General features: G+C 41.0%; 7 protein-coding genes across 7 annotated transcripts; 1 reads left to right on the top strand and 6 right to left on the bottom strand.

The window, feature by feature from the left end:
• Nucleotides 1–638: 638 nt before the first annotated feature.
• SS1G_00528 (hypothetical protein) lies at nt 639–2590 on the bottom strand (the record flags this gene model as incomplete). The annotated part of the gene is made up of 2 exons (XM_001598389.1): nt 639–1151; nt 1205–2590. 2 exons carry the CDS (start codon nt 2588–2590, stop codon nt 639–641), a joined length of 1899 nt encoding a protein of 632 aa, XP_001598439.1.
• Nucleotides 2591–4303: 1713 nt separating this feature from the next.
• Nucleotides 4304–5157, bottom strand: SS1G_00527 (hypothetical protein; the record flags this gene model as incomplete). Its single annotated transcript, XM_001598388.1, has 3 exons — nt 4304–4708; nt 4821–5096; nt 5152–5157. 3 exons carry the CDS (start codon nt 5155–5157, stop codon nt 4304–4306), a joined length of 687 nt encoding a protein of 228 aa, XP_001598438.1.
• A 540-nt stretch (nt 5158–5697) lies between these two features.
• SS1G_00526 (hypothetical protein) lies at nt 5698–8532 on the bottom strand (the record flags this gene model as incomplete). Its single annotated transcript, XM_001598387.1, has 2 exons — nt 5698–6059; nt 6114–8532. 2 exons carry the CDS (start codon nt 8530–8532, stop codon nt 5698–5700), a joined length of 2781 nt encoding a protein of 926 aa, XP_001598437.1.
• A 771-nt stretch (nt 8533–9303) lies between these two features.
• SS1G_00525 (hypothetical protein) lies at nt 9304–12430 on the bottom strand (the record flags this gene model as incomplete). Its single annotated transcript, XM_001598386.1, has 2 exons — nt 9304–10206; nt 10262–12430. 2 exons carry the CDS (start codon nt 12428–12430, stop codon nt 9304–9306), a joined length of 3072 nt encoding a protein of 1023 aa, XP_001598436.1.
• Nucleotides 12431–14555: 2125 nt separating this feature from the next.
• Nucleotides 14556–14699, bottom strand: SS1G_00524 (predicted protein; the record flags this gene model as incomplete). The annotated part of the gene is made up of 1 exon (XM_001598385.1): nt 14556–14699. One exon carries the CDS (start codon nt 14697–14699, stop codon nt 14556–14558), a length of 144 nt encoding a protein of 47 aa, XP_001598435.1.
• Nucleotides 14700–15748: 1049 nt separating this feature from the next.
• SS1G_00523 (hypothetical protein) lies at nt 15749–17197 on the top strand (the record flags this gene model as incomplete). The annotated part of the gene is made up of 3 exons (XM_001598384.1): nt 15749–16074; nt 16283–17105; nt 17159–17197. The coding sequence occupies 3 exons, from the start codon at nt 15749–15751 to the stop codon at nt 17195–17197; spliced, it is 1188 nt and encodes a 395-aa protein (XP_001598434.1).
• Nucleotides 17198–21192: 3995 nt separating this feature from the next.
• Nucleotides 21193–23185, bottom strand: SS1G_00522 (hypothetical protein; the record flags this gene model as incomplete). Its single annotated transcript, XM_001598383.1, has 3 exons — nt 21193–21674; nt 21738–22803; nt 23162–23185. 3 exons carry the CDS (start codon nt 23183–23185, stop codon nt 21193–21195), a joined length of 1572 nt encoding a protein of 523 aa, XP_001598433.1.
• Between the last annotated feature and the right edge of the window lie 1567 nt (nt 23186–24752).

Raw genomic sequence — 24752 nt, 5'->3', positions numbered from 1 at the left:
AGCATTGTGTACGCCTGCGTTGTCGCTGCCTGTGGCGATTATTACTGTATAATTACTTTATTATTGTATATAGCATCAAGATAGGAGAAAACAATAAAAAACACTTATTATCAGAATATTAATCTTTATAAGTGTATAAAGTCTATATAAACCCAAATCATAAAAGATAAAAATCATCAAAATCACAAACAATCCATTTCACTTCACTCAATATCATTTCATTTCATAGCATTCAATTCATATCAATCAAGCATACAATAATGCGCTGTGTAGCCTAACCACGCGTAATATAATGTACCTCCGCCTTCCCATGCCCACCCCCAACCAACCAACCTATCCCCTTCCCCAAATTCGTATTCGTAGCATGATTCCATCCATCCATCCATCCCCTCACTGAAAATCTCTTCTGTTACTTCCCCCCCTCCCCAGCCACATCATCCACATCATCCACAAAACCATAACTTAGATAAATCTCCCCAAGCTATCAATCATCAATCGCCACCGCCCAAACAAACCCAAAACATTCAGCAAAAAACTGCAAGAAAAAGAAAAATTCCGCTTCCGTAAACTGACTGACTGCTCTTTTCCACCCAAGATATAAAAGACAACAGTGGATTGAGTAGCTATTATAATAAATATCACTTAGCAGATCCTTCCGGTAAATGCAAGTTTTTGCTCGTCTCCTCCGCCTTTGCTTTCTCCACCATACTTAAATCTATTTCGGGGGCTGAAGAATCACTCTCCAAAGACTGAGGTTCCTCTTCCACTACAATTTCCATTGGGATGATTCCTTCATCTTCTTCTACCGCTCCGTCGAACTTGGAATCATGTCCAGCTCCACTATTGCTACCACTAATACCGAGATTTGACGCGCCATCATCAACCTTTTTCTTGGATTCTGAGACAATTTTGTCTGCTTCGGAAAGTTTGCCAGATCCCATATTACCATCACCTTCGACACCAATAGCAGCATGAGTATCTTTAGCGGTTGCAACAAGAAGCGGTCGATTAAATCGAACGATCATGCAAGATAAATTATCCGTACTGAAACGAGCAAGAGCATATTCAACAAGTTGTCTAGCTGCGGTGACAGGATCTTGCTGATGACGAACTAGATCAACTGCTTCTTGATCTGAACAGACGTCCCATAACTATCATGACGTGATTAGTAGTATTCTATACAAAAAAACAGGAAAATGCTTACACCATCACAAGCCAAAATAATGAATTCATCACCATCAGGCTGTATAACAGTTTCAGTTGTATATGGATGACCTGTGACCAAATCCTTCATATATGCATCTCCCAATGCACGAGTAACTGCCAAAACACCATTGACACGGTTATTGAGAATCAAACCACCTGCATTTGCAACACGTTTTCCTTCATTCTCATCACTACCCTTATGATCATAAGATAGACGTAAAGCCTTTCCATTACGACATAATACAATACGTGCATCTCCAACATTAGCCGTATACAGAACTCTGGCACGAGTAGAAGTGCTTTTGAGTTTCGCCTGAACATCTCCAGTAGGAACATTTACAGCAGAATTTGGTTGTTGCGAAGTGGATTTGCTCAAATCTACACCATTATCTCCAGTCTTTGGAGCTTCCTCGGCAGCTTTGACAGCAGCGGCGGTTGCTGGTGCAATAGCAGTAGAACCGGTAGCAGATGAAGGGTTTGGTATCCTATCCTCCCAGCGAAGAACCGCAGTAACGGCAGTGCAGCCACTGTTTTTCAAAGGTAGTTTCTCCAATTGCGCATCAACAGTTGTAAAGGTTTGATCGAGAAGTTCAGGAATGGGTGTATTTGGATTCTTTCGTATAGTTTCTTCCAATATGAGATGTAATTTCTTTCCACACCAATCCGCCGCAAATGTACCTGCATGGCCATCAAAGATTGCGAAATAACCATTATCCGTTTCCATCATAGACTGTGCAGGTCCTGGCTTAGCAAGACTATCGGATGAATCACTTGCGACCTTCTCAGACTTTTCCGATTTCGAATTGGAATCGGTTCCCACAACTGGAGCCGGTGTATGTAAGAAGTTATACAAGAAGGCATGTGTATCTTCCATCGTTCGACGACATTTCTTATTTCTATCCTCCCAAACCCCGACTTTAAAGGTAGATCTAGGACCCGGACGAGATTCTCCGGCCGAATTATTATGCTGACCCTGCGGAACCGTCAATGCCGGATCTTGTTTTCCCAGCTTCTGCAAGGGCGTCTGCGTAACCGAATCACTCGATCTACCAGACATGAATCCCGAAGAATTAGGACTTTGACTGAAGTGCAATGAGTTTTTCGCACTGGCAAGAAGAGAGCTGGCTTTACCACCGACGCCGCTACTCCGGCGTTTCTTCTCTCCTGAACCATCGCCTGGAATTGCGCGACCTGGGGGACTACCATTACCGCTGCGCTTTTCCGACGTGTTACTCTCACCATCGAGAGCTCTTAATGCGGTTGATGCATCGCCTGGGTTATTGAGATCGGTTGATGAATCGGTGCTGGATTCGGAAGAGGTGGTAGTAGGTGTGCTGGAAGCCGCGGGCGAGTCTTTTGGTGGGGAACTAGAGCTGCCAAACATTCTGTTGAGCAGACCTCCTTGGGAGGAAAAGCTCCTCCTCTTATTTCCTGCCAGTTTGTTGATTTGGTTGAATGTGTCTCGTAAAGAGACGGGTGATTGTTATCGAAGGAAAGAAAGAGGCTCTCTTTTGTTGTGGGTTCTTTCGTTCCTACTTCCTTGCTTTGAATTGTAAACTTTGTAATAAGACAATGGTAAAAGAAAGTGTCATGAAGGTTCGCAGAATTTAAATATTGAAGAAAGTGATTCGCTTTAAGTTATGGATTGTGAATGAATTTTGCTGGATTGGGCTGGGGAGAAGTAGAAGTGGAAGTTGATTTGTTTTGGGCAGGACAACTTATTAGTTTTGGTTCCTGGGTTGAGAGTTAGTTAGTTCTAGCTTGGATAACCATTTACTCTCCCATGACATCGTTTCGTGGGGTATTGAATAATGTCCCTCACATTTGATTGATTAACTCCGGGAACCCACTCTAAAGTACCACGGAGCCGGGATTTTCTGAAATATTAATCAGATTCCAATCATATTTAAAATTTCTGAATAACATCAGAAAAGATGGACAAGAAAGTGTGTGTTGGTGCTTTCTGAAAGGAATATCTAACAATTGACATACAAGAGGTAGGTAATATGCATTCAAAGGGTAGATACAGTACAATCAATACAAAGAAAACAAAGTTATAAATATATCAGTATATGTATCGCAAGTACCCCCAATGAGAAATTGCATCTGGGCACAATTATCTATTACTAGAATTCCTATTTTGTAAGATTACTATAAAAAGAAATACTGTGCCTCATCACTGCAGGAGGTAGAGATTATAATTAAGAAGTTTATTTTGACATTTCCTCAGACTTTCTTATAATCTTATTATTACGGAAAATACAGATCCATGGATATTATAAAAGTGAAGAAAGCCATGGCGGATTTGAAGAGAGTTTACTATATATGTACTAGGTAGGTAAATTCTAATTCCGCTTATTGTTTGAGAGGGAGAGTATTTGGATCTGTTAGCGATAGGATATAGGAGATAGAAATAAAAGAATAAAGTATTGTGTTAAAAGGAATGACCCCTACACAGGGAATAGTGGGAATCACTCAATCCTTAAAGCCTAAAGCCTATAAAATCTCAACCACAGCCAAGTTTACATCCAAATTCGCGACATCCTCCGCACTCCATACATATAAAAAGAAAGGAGCAAGAGGTAATAACTTTCTTCTTCTTCAAAAATCCTTATATTCACCTTTATATCTACTTCCAATACCACCCACCCATACACCCATACACCCATACACATATGCACTATACGAAACTACCAAATAACAAAAGATAAAAAAAATATTAAGATTCCTAAGACTCCTAAGCTTCCCTTCCATTCCATTTCCTTCCCTTGTCCTCCCTCCCATGGGCATTTAGTGAAGAACGAAGTAAATTTCTGAAGCTCCAACCCATAAACCTCCTAGGAAATAGATAGATAGATAGGTACATGGATGGATAGAAACGCCTCCCACACACTCTGTAACTAACGCCGATGTAAAAATCGTGAGTTTACTATTTAACGAATACGATGTATCCTTCCCATTTCGGCTTTCATGGAAATTAAATGGTCATCTCTTCTTGCAGATGTCGATTTGTTTATGATGATCCTCCTCGATGGATGATATATTTCCACTTCCCAAGCAAATCCCTCCCCAAACAAAAAAAACAAGCACACCCTTATCAATCTCTCCTCAAACTATCAAGTCTCGCCTGCAAATCATCATCACCCGGATCCGCACCGCCAGAACCCCCACCCCCACCCACCGCCTGCGCAACCCTCCCCTCAGGAACCATCGAACTCTGTAAACCCTGAGGAGTCTCACCCATCGCAGCTTTCAAATCAATACCAATCTCCTCCAAAACCTGCTCTACGACTTCCTCTCCTTCTTCCTCATCTTCCAACCCCGTCACATCATCAATCGCATCATCCATCATTTCTTGCCTCTGATCCATAATATCGTTCTCTTTCTCGAATTCCATAGCGATTCTCTGTAATGCAGGTAGATTCATACTTCGATTCATACTTCCCAGAACTCCAGTTGCCCCTTTCATCGCTTGCATCATTTGCTCATTCGTTCGAACCGTCTAATCACCCAAATAATTAGCAATCATCCTCTCACATGCCTCCATTCCTCCTGCTTTCCCCAATTTCCCAAACTACACTCCCTCCCCCTCCTTCCCTCCTACAAAAACATACCTGAATCCTCAAACTAATCGCCTGCAACTGCGTCCTCATACTATAAAACTTCTCAACATATCTCCTCGTCCTCACCAAATCCTTCGCCTGAATTTTAGCCGCCCCCATCTGTCCATTCTTCGCACTCTTCTTAATTTCCTGAATCAATTTCTTCTCCTGATTCTCGAGCTTCGTGCGCTCGCGATCGAGTTCCCGTTGCGTTTTCTCAAGCGATCGTTGATGTTTTCGCAGACGCTCGGCTGGCGTCATGCGCTTTCCAAAAGCCCACTCGACGATCTGAGGAGGATGGTTAGTTTGGTGGAGGGAGATAAGAGGAGGGGAAGTGACATACGTTCATGGTTGTATTTTGAAGTAATTAAATGGGGAAATAGGTGGGAAGACAATCTGGAGGATTTTCTGTGGAAGTTGCTGAGTTAAATATAAATTACTTGATGTTGTGTTTGCGAGCCCGCGCAAGTCGTCATGTAGTAGGCAATGATTCGGCTTTCAATTCGTAGCCTTGAAGCTTGGCAGCCTTGGCTGAACACTACCAGCCTTAAAATTAAGGTTTATGAATTTCTATTTCCACATGTCCTGGTGGTCTCACCATAAAAGAATTTATGTGACACTTTTATATGATATTACTTTTCTTTTCATTCTACAGAGTAAAGTAAGTGGAGAGAGGAGTCCGAAGTAGCTATAGGCACGCCATACAATCAATCCTAAACCCTACAACCAACGCCACTCGCATTTGATTTTCCACACCTTCCCATCCATCCTCTGGTCCAACAACCCATATTGTCTCTGAAGTAAATTGCTCAAAAAACGCCACTTTTATTCCGACGGAGTAGTCATTGACACGTTAAGGGAAAAAGAGATATCGGGGTATAACAAGAATCTAAGCATCATATGCAGCGGCAACTCCTGGGGCTGGTCCCTCCAAATCCACACCCTCAACATTATTTCTAATCTCCGAACTTTTGTTGACCAAGTTTCCAAAGTACTTTCTGGCAACTTCACTTTCGCCTCTGATCTTTCTGGTCTCTTCACGTTTGGTTCCGAGTTGTTCAACCGAACGTTGAAGACCAACACGGAGATTATCAGCAGGGAATCGAAGGACCTTACGTACTGATGAAGAGATACGATCACTGTTAGAATGTACGTAGTCGATAGCGGCAAGTTGAGCGGAAATCTTGGAGGACAGACGATGTGGAAGCGACTGAGGGATTTGGTTTAAGACGTAGTAGGCTGCGGCAATAGCTAGATAGAATTAGTAAGAAAATGCATGCAATTAAGATGTCAGATAAAACATACCTCCTGCGATGATTCCTGGCACTACCAATCTGCGCAAGTTATTGTTACCCATAATCTTTGCTGCAGACATAGCACCATCAACCCATCCGACACCACCAATTGCACGACTGCCGAGAACCGTGGCGATAGTCATCGCCATACCAGTCCCAGCCATCTTTTCCTGTCTCTGGAAAAGAGTTGAGAAATCGAAGAAATCCCACAATTCAGTCTCAATGTCAAGATGCTTGGCAAGAATATCACGCTTGCGTTTGAACATAATGTCGCTTCTGAAGCTCAAGTCTGTATATTCATCACCGAGATGTAAGATACCTAGTTGCTTGATTTGCGTTACACCATCAACTGTCTTACGACGCGCATGTTCTTCACATGCGGAAACAGTAGCGGAGATCTCCGACATAATAGCCTCCTTAATGTCATCGGCATATTGAAAAGCACCGAACAGCCCTGGATACGGGATTCCAAGATCACCATCGGCTGTCCTTGCTATTGTATCGTTGAGCGTGGAGCGAGTGTAGTCGTAGATATTTTTGCATGTCGCTTCGATAGTTCTATCAATATCATCGCTCACTTCAGCCTTCGCTTTTTGAGAGGCCTCGAGCATGGGCTCTAGATCCGCCAGTTCTTTTGTGACACGATCTAGCTCAGATTGTGCAACCTCTGAGTTGACAGTGGCGAGACTGTGAATATCACCTAGAACATTAAGCAAGTAAGTCTTGGCTGGAGCCAACTTGGATCTAGCCCGCTTTTCTAGAACGAATCGACGTAACGACTGTTCAAGTATCTCAAAATCTCTAATCTTCTCCTTATCCTTGCCTTTACCCTTTCCTTTCGAATCCGAACCGTCGTCGAAATCTGGTCCATCACCTCCACCCCCACTAGAGCTACCGCTTCCACCACCACCACTTCCGCCCGGTGGACCAGGAGGACCAAGTGCAGCTGTGGGAATAGCATTACTTGATACAAAGTGGACAAGTTCAGAGGATTCCTTGAAGGTTCTAGGACTTAAACCTTGAATTTGCTCCAATATCATTTTCTGGCATCGTTCTTTGTCCCGGATATTATCATATCCATTGACAACCATAAAAATATATGCCTTCTCCGCTGCCGCAGCCCAGATAAATTCTCGCGCGGTCTGGGTGAAGTGATTGGCAGCCGAGACAACGAAGACAACAACATCAATTTCTTCCTGTCGAGCAAAAACCGCAGTCGTCTTCGTAGTATCCAGGTTGAGGCCAGGCGCATCAATGATTGCAATATCCACCACTCCATTGTTCAGTAATGACTCATCGATCGTGCGTACGTCCTTCACGTAGACCTTGCATTGTGTGTAGGTATCGTTATCAAGAACGAGTTGTTCCAGGTCCTGAATCGTGTAAACGTCATAGGTGCTTTCATCATGCCGATCATAGGTGGTTTCCTTGTGAACCGCATGCACTTCCTCAACTCCTCCATTTTCTCTCGCATCCAAAACCTCACAAAATATGCTCGTACAAGGTTGTTGATCCTCTGGTAAAATCTTTCTCCGGAGAAGTGCATTGCAGAATGTCGATTTTCCAGTATTCAAATCTCCGGTTACCAGTACCTTGCTCGAAGAATCCTCGATACGTTCTCGTAGTGAAAGTAAATGGTTGATGCTTGAACTAATTTTTCCATCAAGCAGAGATGCGATCGAAGCCTTTTCCAACGAATGTACCAACTCGGTTTGATGTAAAGCTCCCAGCTTTAAGTCCAGCTTCAAGATAGAAAACTCTTGTGCGATCTGTGGGGTTACGAGCCGAGGTTCCGGAGTGGTTCTTGATTCCGCCGCTTGACTTGACTCTGCATTGCTGCTACCCTCACCAATAGATGTCATAGCACGTCGCACTTGCCCGGGACGAGGCTCAGGTATTGAGGACCCGATACCAGTTTGTGTATGTACCAAGCCTGGCCGTGGGTCCTGTCGTTGGTGTTGAGCTTCATCGCGCTGAACTGAGGGATAAATCGCTGGCCATTGTGCGTTCATTTCTTGTAATGACTTCAAAGTTTCCACCACACGATTGATTGATCTGCCAAGAGTGACACGATGTTGATTGTACCATAGTTGATGTATTGCATTTGCCTGCGATCGTCTCTCGTTCTCTGAAATCTCGTTCGATTGTCCTCTGGGAAGGGAAGACATTGGAGGAGTAGGTCTATCCTCTGTCAGTGTAGGATTCCATGATGGCAAGCCGTTTGAGCTGTCACCAGCAACACTGCCTCCATACCCTGAGTCGTTGTCGAGGAGAGCTTGTAGTCTTGCAGCACTTTCCGGTGCACTTCCAGACCCAACAGTCATATATTGTGGCCGACTACCATTTGGAGTATTGTTGCTAGAATTATCGCTCGAACCTGGTTGTCCTCCTCTACCTCTTCCCTTTGCTTTTCTATTATTTTGACTCATGGTTATAAGTTGCCAACCATTCGCAAATTGATATCAGTATGTTTTCTTGGAATGGCGTGGCTTGTTGTTGATGGGCATAAACTTTTTGGAGGCGAAATTCGCATGAAATCGACCGCTCGGCAATTTGAAGCGCGTGAGGGTGACCAGTCCAGTTAGACCATGATGTTCATTGGTCAAGGTATCCCTGTTCTTTTATGACGACAACAAACGTTCGGAAGAATTTTTCGCAAATATCGAATCTACTGGACAAAATATTAAATATGGATCTGGTATAGTACTCGAGTATGGAGTATAGCTTCAATCAAGACTGACTGACCACATGCACACCCACACAGCAATTGTATTGTCGATACAGAGTACAACAGACAGTACTACTCATTTGATTACCATTTCATCAAGCCGTCGAATCTACTCTACCGAACGAAACATTAGATGGCTATCCAATACTAGGTACAAAACCTCAAATTAAAACTGAATATGACCTATATGTACATATTACCCAACCAGTATTCTACCATTCTAAATCATTATGCTATGCTATGTACTCGTATGTTGTATCAACAACCCGTTCAAAATTATATTCAAAATTACCCAACACCCATCAATCATGATTTCCAAACATGCCAGTCGACCCATCTATCATCTCAATATTCTCGTAGCAACATTACATCAAGTATAGCCATAATATTTTTCCCAGAAATATAACAACAAGGTATCAAATCATCTCAAAAACATTAAGACCTCCCAGCATGTACACAATTTACCGAAAAACTATCTCTTTCCTCTCACAGGACTCTGCGCGAACCTGATACCCCTGCTTCGTGCGGCCGGTGGTGGCACTCTCGGTGTGTCGTCATCATCACTATCACTCTGTACGCCTTCGCCAAGCGCTGCCTCCCGTCTCCTCTTTTCCGCTGCCGTTTCTCTTTCTTCGGGAACCTCGCTGTCACGAACAGGAGAGCGTCCCCTTCCCCGTCCTCTAGCTTCATCATCATCATCCTCATCTACCCCTTTCAAAGCATCATGCCTTCTTCTCCTTTCCGCAGCTGACTCGGGTATATCATTAGTGCTGCTTTCCGCTCCACTGGTTCTGATGTTATCCTGTGCATCAATTCTTGCGCCCTGCTGTTTCGCCATTTGTTTTCCAATCACTCGCGCAGTTTGCGCGCCAGCAGCTAGCTGCGTATCTTGCGCTTCGAATAGACGTGAATTTCCCTGTGTTTTATCACTGGCGTCTCTCCTTGCCAGATCCTTCATCTCTTTGGGTGCATCGCTTTCTTCAACAACTTCACATCTTGCTTTGGGGTCTAGACCTTGAATTTCCTTCAAAAAATCTTCCTTGGTTAAACGGCGTCCTGCTCCTCCAATGGTGAATCGGATACGACGATCATCATCTTCTTCGGTCTCTTTATTATCGGTATTGGGAGCCGCCTTGCCAAAGTTCCAGGTACCCATTCGTGCTATGCCCTGGCGGGCTGGATCCGATTTTGTACCGTCTGTTTTATTAGGGGTGTCGGCTGATGCCTTAGCGCCACCGAGTCCGGTCCATGTGCCCATACGAGTTATCCCTTGACGGACAGCACTAGGTTCACCATTTCTGGGACCTTTGCTGTTTGGGTCCGGTGGTAATTCATATGTTTTGACAACTTCTCCATCTTCATCTTCAACAATGATCTATGACTGTGTTAGCGATATGATTATAATAAACCCAAGCCGTGGAATATCTTACAGATCGTCCATACTGGTAAGCTAAAGCTGGACCCCGAGTTTTGCGAGGCTCTTTCCCTTTTTTTCCTTGTGAGCTTTCACCCGTCTTAACTCCCTTGGCCTCGTCCTTATTTCGCCAAACCCCCATTATTTTTCCGAACTTCTGGTAAGCTTTCTCTGTCCCTTGCTTAATATCCTTTTCCAAATTCTCGATTCCGTCCTTTGAGTTTCCCGCCTCTGGGCTTCTAAGTGTTTTGATCACGTCACCGTCTTCATTTTCAATTATAATATGGTCACCCTCGTCATAAACTTCCGCCTTGCCAGGCTGGCTTTGGGCATTTGACATGTGCCCATCACGTCGCTCGGCCTTCTCGCCATGGTGCATAATTTCCTCCATTTCGGGATCGTGTTGAACTTCTCCAAGTTCACCTTCATTGGACTCGTCATCTATGTTTGCTTTCTCGTTGTCGGGCGAAGATCCTCCGGGCGTTAAAGTATCTGATGTTTGTTCATTCGAATAATCGCGACTCCGTCGGGCGGGATAAATGGCTGACTCGCTGATGGGACCCCCGGGACCTACTCCATCGTCCCACTTCTTCTTTCTGCGTCGAGGAATCAATGAAGATGGGCGACTGCTGGCTCTACTTGGATTATCTTCCTCCCTTTGACGGCGCAAGAATCCTCCAGGTATCCCTCCAGGAGGTGGCAGGGTGCCGGGAGGTATCTCATCCATTGTCAAGTCTTCGCCATCAGTTTCCGATCCAACTGTCTTGGCTTGAGATCTTGATGTGGATGAGATACGAGGAAGGCGATTCATCCAAGTAGGCCCATCATCTCCAGCTTGGGTATAGGACATTGTGAGTGTCAAGGTATTGATATGTTTCCCAAGAGTGAAAACCGCGATGGATGAACCATGTACGATAATAGAGGAAATGACAAGAAATGTTACGATTGGCCAAATCACCGTTACCAATTCCCAGTTTGGCGCATTTCGATCAGGGTAATCGGCCAAGGGTGTTGTACCATCAGTCTCAAGCTCGGCCCTTGCAAGAATAGCTACAAAGATGGCGCCCACTCCAATGGGACCAAAATGACCAGCAAATAAAGCTTCTCGCCAAGTTTTAATGTCGGGTATCAGAGGTTTCAGTGCCATCATGATCGGTATGCGCCTGAAGAAAATGACCAAAATTGCGATGACCGCTAGCCGCCATGGCGTAGTTCCAATTTCCACGTCATTATATTGTTCCCAAGGAATAATTGTACCAAGGTAGACAAAATATGCCAAGTTGATGAGTAGATCTATGACGTTGGAAACATGAGATTCCTCTGTTTTCTGAGTAAACCAACCGTCATTCGAAAAGCCAACGCCAGCAGCGAAGCCAACGAGAAGATCATCAACCCCAAGAATACTCCCCGAGCCTGCGCAAAATAGGGCAAGAACGAAGTAGAACACGAGAAAACTTTCACGGTCGACCAAATCATGTCTCTCCGCATATTTGATTCCGTGCCTTCCAATGTAACCGACAACGAAGCCATAAACTGCACCAAATACGCACTCGTAAAGAACAGTTATGACAACGAAGTCAAATGTAACTTCTCTCGCATTGAGGTGGAATCGTATCAAATATAAAGAAAGGTAGATGAACGGGAATGCCATCCCATCATTGCACCCTGACTCGGCAGATAAAAGATCTCTCAAATGTTTCGGTACTCGCTTTGCGAATTTTCCCTTTCCAACCACGGAACTGGCGAGTACAGGATCTGTCGCGGTCACACACGCTGCCACACAAAGTCCCTGCAGCCAGTTAAGAGTAGGGATTAACCACCAAATGAAAAGACTTGTGATCAACCATCCAAATGTCATCACAGGTAATAACAGAAAGACAACACTCCTCCAATGCTTCTCCATATAATGCCTGGGCAATTCGACACCAACGGCAAAACATTGAACAACGAGAACAATACGCGAGAATTCTAAAGTTATCTGATCGGTGTTACCCCAAGTATCAGGATTGATCAAATTGGCGGCATGTGGTCCAAAGATGATACCACAAATGGTGGCAACAGTGGCTTCACCGATATACATGCGCTCCTTGATGAAGGAGGAACACAGCATAAATAATGAGGTGAAGCCACCCAAAATTATATAAACCAAATGAGGTTTATTGACGGAAAGATGATCCCACGCCATCTTGGCTGTCTTAGAATGGGTGTCGATCGGTACAGAATATGTATTAGAGCAATCGCAGTCGATTGCTTATCGATATTGATGTTGTATGCGTGAGGTTCCTATCGCAGACGGAGGAGTCAAGATGGGCAGGCTCAATCCGTTGGGTTGCCTCTCCTCGTTATACCCCAATCAGTTGATTCCCTCAAAAGAATTGCGTGATGTCGCAGCATTCGAATTCTGGTCGCGCCCAGTCGCCGCTCCCAACCTCTTCTATTTTATGTTCGTTATCCTCCACCCTTTGTAATGATCGTAATGCACGTAAATTCGTGCGGCCAAGTTTTGCAGGTGTTTCTCTTAAGGTAAGATTTTATTTTCGAAGTGAAGGAAAGATTAGGAAGAGTGTCGAATGAATGTGACGAATAACTGCGTGGAAGGTTGGTTATTTTTCCAGTCCAAGATGCCAAGATCTTGGGATGCCTCCACTTCTAATTATTATAAGTGATAAAGCAAGTTTCTTCGGATAGATGGGGCGGTTGAAAAAGATTTAAAGACATTCGTTTGCCAAGTAGAGAAGGTCTTGTGTTCAAGCTCCTTCCTCATGGATGATAAGAATATTTAGAGAAGAAATGTTGGAAAGAAAAGAGGTCGAAATTATTAGAAGTTCAGACAGTGGTAGAAGTATGATGACAAATTTGATTGGACGCCTCTTTAGAATGCAAGGATAATGAATGATATTCAATACTTTATTTCAAAATATCAGTCGATGCACTTCAAAGCCCGTGGGATTAAAAAGTATCATTCAGGCCTTTCTTCTGTTAACTTCTTCTTTTTTCACTCTGTTCCTTGATGGATAATAAATAAATGGCAAGGTACCTAATACAGTAGGTAGAGAATCAAGAGATGCTGAGATATTGAGACTTTGAGATCTTGAGATCCTGAGATCCTGAGATCCTGAGATCCTACTATCTCGGAAGTATGAAATGAGTAAAGGTCAGTCAAACCGTTATATCCGTCCATGAATCCGAATTCGCTCTTTCGTAGATTATTGTAAGCCGTAATGGATTAGAAAGAATATCGGTTGGCAGTTAGTTGTTCAAGCCTTTCATCCCATGCACTCTCCTATCTTACATTTCGCGCACCTCGCACTTTGCATCTCACACCTCTCACCTACACCTACACCTACACCTCTACCTCTCGCCTCTCACCTCTCACCTCTCATCTCACACTCTCACCTCTCATCTCACACTCTCACCTACACCTCTCATCTCACACCTTACGCCTTACACCTCACATCTCCCTAACATTCACTTCAGCCACACTCACTCTTTGCCTCGTCATCTCTACCTATGGATTAAAAGGAAGTAAATATTTATGCACACTCCTTACCCCCCTACGTCACCAATCCTGGCCATCACTCTAATCATTTCCTTGATTGGCCCATTTAAATTCTTTTACTGCCAAGCCTTAGCACTTGGCGGTGAGAATTCTCCATATGCGCCCCACTTTTATCCCCATTCATCCACAGGCCAGAGACATTTTTACTTCAAACTTTCTTTCAGCACAACCCCGTCACGGACCTTCAGGCTTCGGTTAAGCAGTTGTTTAGCATAGGTAGGTTACTATACCAGGGGTGTCAATGAAGATATTCCAAACATATCAGATGGGAATCATGAGATATTTCATTCTATCATTCATTCATCCATGCACTCATGCACTCATACATTCATACCCCGTACATTCATTCATCTTTCTTCACAAACTCTCAGAATCCACCAATCCTTGATTGAAATTCCATCAAGGAGATCACATTGATTATCGATGGCATGCTACCCCACCATCATGCCCCTACTGCGGCGATGCTCGGATCACGAATTCCGGAAGCGGCCCGCAAATAATAGGTAACTTTGTCGGACCTCGTACGCTGTCTTGGATACCTTCCAATTGCTGCACAGTGCCCGTTCAAGCCCATGAACTATTGCTTACAGTAGTCCTGTAATGTATGCAACCCAACCCTTAAAGTTGCTTGATTTGATCTTGTGACGGTCAGTTTTATCCATCGTCCCGCTTCTTTACTACCTTGATGGTCTAAAGGGATGTGACTTCTACTGTTGAGCTCAACATAGCCACTCTGCGGCTGGGGATGTAGTTATCTCAACACCAGAAAGAAGATCTTGGTAACATTGGCGAATTTGGTGACAACAGCTGGGGCCCCAATATTATGTTGTGTCCCCTCGATTAAATGCACCAGTGCAATTAAAGGGGCGACATCACCTTCAGATCTTACAGGCATAAAGGCTGATAGAGTTCTGAAGGAATTGCTCTCGTCGTCTATCAATACTCCTATGGGACTCCATCATTATGAAATGACTCGTCTTCCTCCTTCTACTCAGTCGCTGTATGAGTCTGTGGTACAATTTCCAGAGGACTAATCATCATTCAGGACTAAGACCATTTCTTTAGATGCAAAAGACTCTTGATGGTACAAGAGCTGTGCAGAAGGTTGAGCCCCTTTACACGTGTCTTGCGCTCGCTATGCAGATGGTATTCATCACGGCTTCTCTCATACATGAAGCGAACCATGAACGTGTGAAGATCTCTTCTTCCTAAACGTTAATCAAATATCTACAACATAGTGATTATAGTTCGAGGCCAGTGAGGACGAGGCCACTTACACTAGGATTACTACGGTTCCAAAATGCTATATCCTACCTACTACTCGTGAGTCTACCTAATTGATGACGTTGAGGGAGTTATCAAAAGGAATTTATGTAAGTCCAAATCCATCCATATCCCAACGACGAACCAATTTATAAACATACCCTTAACTTTGTAGTATTACTACATTGAGGCGTGGTAACACTAAGTCTATTTCAGCATTATCCATTCCTAGAAGTTTGTTGGAGAAAATAAACTCTGCAGTTTGTGCAACTAATGCAGAAGATCTAGAATTTACGTAGAATGAGGATAAGATTTGGTGAACTCCGGTACAAACTGCCTGGTAAATGCTGTACGTTCTTGGCAGATACATAGTGCGCGCTGGTGCGGTGGTAGATGATTCTGTAGTGCAGGAAGTAGTGAACCTTTGAATCTTAATCTATTTGTTGCACACCTACAAATTTGTGTATGAAAACCCTATACTCAGCCCTAATAAAAATCAAAAATACATCAAGTGAGATAAAGGGACTTTTACATTTCATTCCAAACATGTAAATTTGCGAATTTGACCTTTTCGGTTGATTTTGCCATTTCTCACCGCCCCAATTGATAAAACCTACAGCACCTCCAAATATCAAAATTAAGGTAGGCTTTTCACTCACTGCTAAGTAGCCAACTCCTGAAATGCCTTTAACCGTTGCGGATATTGTATTCAATGAGCAAGCAAGTCACAACTTCTCAAAGACCCTTGGTGAGATCAAACGAGCCACTCTATCTATTCACAATCGGCTTCGATCTATTCTCGAAGATGCAGAATTTGCCGAATCTGTTGCAAATGCCTACAATAGACCGCTTATGGCAAATGAGAGATGTGGCAGCTGGTACATTAATCCGAATAAGAAAGGAGGTAGTGCATACTTCAAAAGTACAGATGGCCATACAGGTGTCTGGAAGTTTAGCTCGCGAAGATTGAATTTACATCTGTTAGAGATAATCGGTGATAATGACGGGTGTGTACTCAAGTTATATTTATTGAGCTACAGGCTGAAAGTTCATGCAGATGTATCATTGTAGATTCTACTAGGCGCGGAAAGCGTTAGTCATCTCTTGCATTCTTTTTTCTTCTCCAGTATACTAATAATTGAAAGGCATGCCCGATGCATTAAGCAAAACAATACCAATATGGTGTTGTATATTGAACCGCGTTTTTTTCCCTAGCAATCCAACAGCCCATAAGCTATACGCTCCACCACAAGTAGTTTCGGATTCCGAACATGCTCAAATAACGAATTTACTTCCTCAATTCGTACAAGCATTTCAAGCTCTCAATCTACCCATTGAAACTTTTCGAAGTAAACTTCGCAAGCCAATAAGACCCATTTGGGTAACTCCTGAATCGCAAGTATCTAATACAGGCGATGTCTTTGAAGATTTTCATCCTGTTATTTGCTGTACGGTTTCGCGAAGGGTTGCTGGGGGAGAAGTTAGCGAGGGGGGTTATATACAGGGGGCAGGAGACGATACGGAAAATTGGGCTCATGGACTCACTCCGAATATTTTCTGGACGAATCAACAGCAATTACTTGAAACATCAGAAGAAGATCTCCCTGAGCTTATTGAGACGTTAATAAACCACTCTAGCTCGTCTCTTCTAGGATCAAACAACAAATTACGCCTCGTGAAACCTACTTCATGTCTTTCCATTTCGACTATCGATACAGTTTCATCTCTGGAAAATAATACCAGTACCTGCATCATTGTACTCTTACCAAAAATCACACACAAAGATACATGGTACACCTCTCCCTCACGAATGGACATCGGTCTCGGAAGCAAAAAAGTAGGCAGCAAGAATCTCCGCGCAGCTCTCAAAGATATCACCTCATTCATCATTCCAAACCTCAAAAAACTCGAAAACTCACAAGAATCCTCCACTCCACACCAACAAATAATCATAGCATGCGAATCGGGACAAGATCTCTCAATAGGTGTTGCGCTTGCCCTACTATGTCTTTATTTCAACGATGATGGTGTGTTGGAAGTGAGGCATGGGGGGGATTTTCCCACGGTTATTAATAAGGATTTTATTCGCAGGAGGTTATCGTGGATTTCCACTTCGATGCCGGATGCTAATCCCAGTCGCGCGACGTTGCAGAGTGTTAATAGTTTTTTGATGTCGTCTTGACGTATTTAGGTAATCTTAGCTGGGTATTCTTACTTGCTTCGTTGGGAGTTATAGTGTGTTTTGCTTGATTATTTATTTTATTTATGGGTGAATGGTGAATGGTGAATGGTGAATGGTGAATAGTGAATAGCGATTGAACGGATTATTTCTGTATTAGTATTATAATTCTTTCCGCTTATTTTTCTTCGTTTTTTTCGGTTTCTATAGTATTATTATATTTTTTGTGGTATTATTTCTGTGTCTAATCTTCCTTTAACCCATCATATCACTACATTATCAAGAAGTGTGTATAATATAAGATTAACGATCTATGTTTACTACTAAAATGCTACACGCATTCTTTTCTTATTCAGGTTCATTTCTTGTGTCCTTCTCATTCCAAATGATCTCAACGTAACTAAAAATCCGATGAAAAGTAAACAAGTCCTCCATCTATACGTTTCCAAGAGATAAATGATGAAGGATTCTAGTAGGTGTAGATCAATAAATAATTAGATTTAAGAATCGATCTGGTATAGAATTATTAATCTATCTTTGAGAATTGATTGTCTATAAAATTTAATAATAGTAAGATTTAATCTTCGAAGAGCAATATGAAATTGACAATATAATATGATATGATATACTACACTACGTAACACAATATAACACAAAGTTATTCCTCACAAACTTTTATAAACTTCACTTCTCTATAACTTACCCAGCTAGAACAATTACCAATTTCTGTCAACAATACCCTAACTTTTTCTTCATCAACCATCTCGATTACTTATTTAATGTAAGATTATCTAGGTAATTATTGAAAGTTTATATTTTCTATATCAAGCGCTAGTATACCCATACTGTCAACTCTTTTCTTTAAAAAAGATCTCTCTATATTTCCATCAATTTATTTTTATATATTTATTATTTACTTTTATACCGTCATAGAAAGTCTGAGATGAAGATGGAAAATCCTAGGGACAAATATTAATCATTAGGTTATTTTCTATACTACTAGTCAACTGCTGGTGTCTTTGTATTAATCAATATAAAATGATAGAAAGATCAAGAGGAAAATCGAATAGTTTATATAAAGGTCATCATCAACGATATTTAACTTTATTTAATCTAATAATCCCTTTTTTAAAACCCTTAATAAATCATCACGATTATTATTATTATTATTATTATTATTTATTTTCTTTTTTATATTAGTAATAATATAATTTCATTTTTATATTTATATATCTGCTATAATTAGACGGAGATCTTCTTCTTTTTTTCTTTTCTTTTTATCAATAAAATAAACTTTATTTTTATATCTTCTTCTTCTTCCTGTCTATATATGAATTATTTTAGTCATTTGTAAATCAAATTCGAAGTTTCGAATCTTGATCTTATGTATCAAGTTTTATTAACATATAATATAATCTCCAAGATATAATTAATAGAAAAGATTAAGTTCTGAAGATTTATATATAAATTTCACTGGCTATAATTTCGAAGTTTATATAATCTTTGACAAAGAATTTGTGTTTGTATTTGTATTTGAAGTAGGGAGGTATGATTGGGCTTTTGGAATGCATTGTGGGTATATATATATGACGCAGAATCGGTTAGTGAAGGCTGGGATTGATGCTTTTCTGATTTTTTGATGGCTTTTTATTGCCATTGCTGCATAGCTGGTTAGACTTTTTGGGTGGGAGGATATTTGATATATAGATATTAATGTTGATATTGATACATATATACAATTAACAAGAGAGGATAGATTAAGCGATAATTAGGGGAAGTAAGTAAATTCCAAGCCTAAATAAGATTTTATATTAATATTATTATTGATATCACACATTATGAAGGACTAATGGTGATTACGAGATGAGTTGAAATAGGGAAGAGTACTAGGTAAATAGCCCGCTAGGGATAGAAGTAAGTATTCACGCTATTCTAGTAACTTAGGATCCGAAGGAGTGAACAATTGCGAATACATTGTCGAATAATTAATGCTATTGATGGAAGGAACAACCCGATCTCATAAAGAGCTAGTAATTATAGTATCCAAATCATCGAATATGAATATCTTGAGTTTATCAATGTCTTCCTTGATCATGATTCTTAATATCAATTATATTATCCAACTAATTCATCACTCCAATACATAATTACAGGAAAAATCTGGAAGATCAACAACCAGGGTAATCAACGAGCTATGTCATTGTATAATAAATAAATATCTGTTTCTACCAATAGCAATCTGTTCTTTTCTCCTTAGAACGTTATAACTTTCATATTAAGATCCTACCGTGCGTACATCTAAGATATCTATTATTCGTTAGATTGTTTTTCGCTTGGAGATGACATCTGGGAGAAGTAGGTAGAGGTAATGTCACACTTGTCGCTAATTCAATCAATGGGAATCAATTGAACGAGGAATGAAGACCGTGTGATTGCTTTTCAATATATAGGTATCTTGTATTTATATAAATAATAATAGTAAGCCGGAAGTGAAAAAACTACTCCTCAAAACAAATTCGCTAATTATTACATTGTAATTGTGACCTAGAATGAAGGCAGTTGGTTGAAATTAATAAATAGTTACAGCAGGTACATACTTGCGTTTCATTCTTTATACTCTATTCTTCGATTTATTATATGTGTTGATTATCCTAGGGGTCTATAACTATCTTTCGATAAGTTTTTATATCATACTTTAGATTAGTATTATATTAGATCTAGACGTGCACTAATTATAGATATAAGACTTACAATTAAGCTTGACTAAAAAATCCGGTAGCTAGAGAGTAAGTAGATCCATATGGTATAATATAACTAATTACCATACATTCTCGAAGCATTCTGTTAGGAGTAATCGATATCAGAAGGTTTATACCATGGATTATTACTCACCACTAATCAACCTCAAACATATCCAGAAGAACTATCACAAACAACTAATTGAATTCGCTACGGACTTTCTACAAATGCGAACTTTTTTTGTACAGCACCAATATGAAGATTAGTATTCCTGAGATATAGATTCTTAATTCTTCATATACAAACCTCAATATTTTCCATCTGAATCTTTTTTCTTTTTTTCAACTTTATTACAAAAACTAAATATTTATAAACAATTTAATTCTCTTTACAATATCCCAAACCCGTTTTTATACTTATTCAATATATAATCAAGACCAAAAACATAACATTAAATACTATAATATCCACAAGTGCTGTGTTACGAGGTTTGCCGTCTAGATCACGTGGAAGTGCCCTAGGCTCTCGAGGTAGTTTATAACTAGGCGTCAAGCAGGGACTTAAAGTAATGACAATAACGATATGCAATTCGTAACTAATAGTAGAGTATACTAAATGATTGATCTTGAGCACGAAGCTCTATACAAAGAAAATCCATCTTGGTTATATAGACCTTCATGCTAATCGTCCCCTTGGTCCCCTCGGTCCCTTCGATCAAGAGACCGAGGGGATCTAAGGGACCATGTGATTACATAATTGGTCACATGATACGAGATCCGAAGCCGTCGTAACAGAAGATTCGGAGAGATAATTTTATTAATAATAGAAAAATATAATATTAATACTAGATATAACAAAAATTAATCCTAATATTACTCTCCTACCTTTTTGAATCTTAATTTGAAAAAACGAAACGGATAGGTGTATATTTATTTTTATTACACCGAGTATCTTCCTTCTTTATTGTTATCTCTATCTCTTATTGATATCCCCCACCTACCCACACACAAATACTACATAGATAAATAACGAGAGGTTTTTAATTTCTGGTTTCAGCCTCCCCTCTTTCCCTTCCAAATAATCAGAAAACGCCATGTATGCTTCACACGCATTTCATGCATTCATCATTTCATCCATAAATATTATACAAAGATCCAACCTACATAGGGGATCTTATTCTCCATCAATACATATGATAGCATTTTCTTTACCATCTTCCCAATTTCCACCCGTGAATTCGTTCTTGAATATCATCCCAACTGAAAGTTTTGTACACTCTTCCTTCCTCTTCACCTTCTTGTAAAACCACAGTTGGGCTACCACTTCCTTGTCCTGCATTATTCACCAAGCCTCCAAAGACTTGTGTAGCCACCCTTCTTAAATCTTTGACGGTTAATTCCTCGATTTTCTTACACATTTCTCTTACCCCCACTTTTCTTCCATGTACTTGTACTTGTCTTCCTAAATCCTCTAGTTCTACCATTCTTGATTCCAAGTTCATCAATAAACTGGATCTCAGTTGATTCTTCGCACGGTTGACTTCTGCGGTTTGCAATGCATTGAATCCAGTATCGAGAGTAAGACTTTGAAGTTCCCGACACATAACATCGAGCATATTCTTGACGTAACCTGGGGAACATGATGCGGAAATTCCAAAGAGTCCAGAATCGGTATACGAATGGTTGAACGCTATGCAGGATTCAACCCAACCGTGTTGATTGAGGACGTTGGTGTAAAGGCGTGAATACATACCTTTGCCAGGGCCACCGGCAGAGAATGATCCACCACCACCAAGGAGGGTTTGAAGAGTGGCAAGGGCGTAAATATCTGGCGAGGAAATTGGAAGAGCTTCAAAAGCGATGTGAATATGGCTCAACGCGGGGAGAGAGGGGTTCATTGGTGGTGGTAGAGAAGGGAGTGAGAGGAATCCACCTGTATAATGTGAGGGATGGTTGAGGTCAAGGGGGTTTATAAAACCATTTCGAACCGAGGCGTTCTTGGGTGCGGAAGTGGAGATGTTCTTGAAGAATGGGATACGTGATATTAAGGTGGATGGCTTTTGTGTAGGTGATGGTGGTGGTGGCGAAGAGGAAGAGGATGATATTGAGCTATTGCTGCTGGTTTCACTCGATGATGAGTCGAAAGATGTTTCCGATCCAGTTTGTGACAAGAGGGGAGCTGATTTTGGCATATCTCCAAAATGTTGTTCAGCAAGCTTTACTGCTTCGTCATGCTGTACACCCGCAAATGCAACTACCATTCTTTCAGGTCTATAAAAAGTATCCCGGTATGCTTGTATAGTATCGCTGTTGATCTCTGAAAGTCGCTCTTTCGGACATAATAGAGGATTTCCAAGAGTATTGCCCTTGTATGCAGCCATATGTACAATTTCCGGGAGAATTAACTCTGGCTTGGACCAAATTTCACCAATTTCATAAGCAGCAGTTTCCAACTGTTGCTCGACTTCCTCCTCGGTGATCAAAGGATTGCGTATGGTTTCGGCAAGTAAGGCGACAGCGGTTGGTACCGCAGAATTAAATGTGGCAGATTGATACATCAGAGATTCTCTGGATGAGGCGCATTGTATATTTCCCCCCAAAGATTCTATCGATTCTAACATCTCATCGCTTGATCGTTTCGAAGTGGATTTGAATGCCAATCTATCCATTATATGACTGACTCCTCTAAGATCCTCATTTTCGTATCTAGACCCTGCATCAATGTATATTCCAATACCGGAAAAATGACCGGGTAATGCTTCAGTTGCGACACGAACGCCATTGGGAAGAGTAGTAAGTTGATCTAACTCTACGGGGTCCTATATTCACGTTAGTGGCGTTGAGAAGTTGGATTTACTATCAACTGGTACCTTTTGTATAGGTTCTACGACTGTAGCCAAACTTCTTGAACGTAAAGCAGGTAAAACGTTGGGTATGGTTCTTTGCGTTGAGAGGGCCCTCCTAAGAAACCTCGTTGAAGGATTTCTTAACATAATGAATGTAGTTGTGTTGTGATTGTAATATGTTAAGAAATAAAAATCGACTCCTCGCCATGAAAGTTCGGCAGTGTTTACCTATCATTGATTACCGATATCAAAAAAATCTTGAGTTCGGCACTTGCCGGTCACACAAAGTGAGTTGATGGCGGGGGCGTTTCAGGCTTAGGTAACTGCTTACATCAGCCACCATTGGTCTAGACATTATCATACTCTGTACCACCTATGTACCTAGGTACGGAGTAGTTATGTGCAGGGGTACATTCCAATCATTCCAGCTTTTCTGCGACATGACTACTTGATTAATCAGCATGCTCACGTGCCACATTATTTCCCGCTTTTTTTAATAGAGGTGTGGTTCACCGACCAGGACTTTGAGCTAGGAGTATTGAGTGACCAGGACAAACCATGCGATTCAACGGTCAAAGCATTTTACATGTATTGTGGCGGCAAGAATTATTTGAAGAGGAAGAGATTGTTTAAGACAATTGATACTAGTGGTAGATAGGTAGATAGATGTATGTGTTATCGTATGATTTCAAAGCATCAGATATATATAGAGTATCTACTATATCTTTACAATCTCTTCAACATATAAGATCTAACAAGTACTACTTACTATATGTATAATATTTATTATTTCAAGAGATTCAATCTCGTCAAGCCAGAATATAACCGTGGCAAAAACATGGCTATTGGGACGGAACATTTCGTTATCAAATCTAGCCCCTGTTTCCGGCCATTTTTTTAATGCTCTCGTGCCATTCAGACTGATTGCATACTGGGTATGTATCTAACGGGGCATGTACAAAGGGTACTTTCGTATCATTTTGTGTTGATGGAATGATGTGAATGATTTGGATGGATGGATTACTGGATTATTATATTATTAGATTATTGAAATTCGAAATATAATGGGCTGATTATTTGACCATTTTCTTTCTTGGCCCATATTGATTCCGATGTTAAAATTTTACATCCATCTTCTCTAAGTAGTCATTTACAGTACAATACTATTATTACTATAACCTCCGTATTCTAAAATTCTAGAAATATGATCTACAACTAGGAGCAACAACATATCAATATAAATACTACCATACCATCCATACCATATCATACCAACTTGGAATCCTCCACAACAACAACGTCAACCAATATTTAAAGATCTCTTTTCTTTTACGGCTTATTCCTGATTCTTAAAACCTCTTTGCATTGGATACCCACGAGTACTTTGTTTCTATTTCACATATACTGCCATAAATGTTTTAACATTACACACCGCATACCCCATTCAAATACTTTCGAATTCCAATGAACAACAAGAAGAGGATTATTTACTTAACTCTCATAGACTTCGTTCTCCCTTCTGGAATTTCTTCAACTTCATCCAGAGCATCCAAGTATCCAAGTACCGCACTATCTCCAGTTCACACAAGCACGACAAGCCACAGAAGACGGATCCAATCAATCAATCAATCAAATCAATCAACACTTTGACTTATTACCTACGAAGAAGTATAAATAACCGGGTACACATACATACATACCTCCTACATACACACCCTTTCAAAGGTTCATTCAAGGGTTTCCTCTTATTTTATCACTGGATTTCCTGGTGCTTGAGAACAAAATCATCCTTTTGTTATCTTGATTTCAGATCCTATAATATATCATTCATTCATATCTTTCATCTCTTTCACCACTTATCTTTAAAAGAGAGTCCAGGATTACCTTTTCCCTCGTTCTTTTAAATCTAAAGTCCTCCTCCA

The sequence above is a fragment of the Sclerotinia sclerotiorum genome, genomic scaffold, assembly GCF_000146945.2.
Source record: "Sclerotinia sclerotiorum 1980 UF-70 scaffold_1 genomic scaffold, whole genome shotgun sequence".
Classification (NCBI taxonomy): domain Eukaryota; kingdom Fungi; phylum Ascomycota; class Leotiomycetes; order Helotiales; family Sclerotiniaceae; genus Sclerotinia; species Sclerotinia sclerotiorum.
The sequence above is the reverse complement of the archived record's forward strand: the minus strand, read 5'-3'. Positions and strand labels throughout refer to the sequence as shown.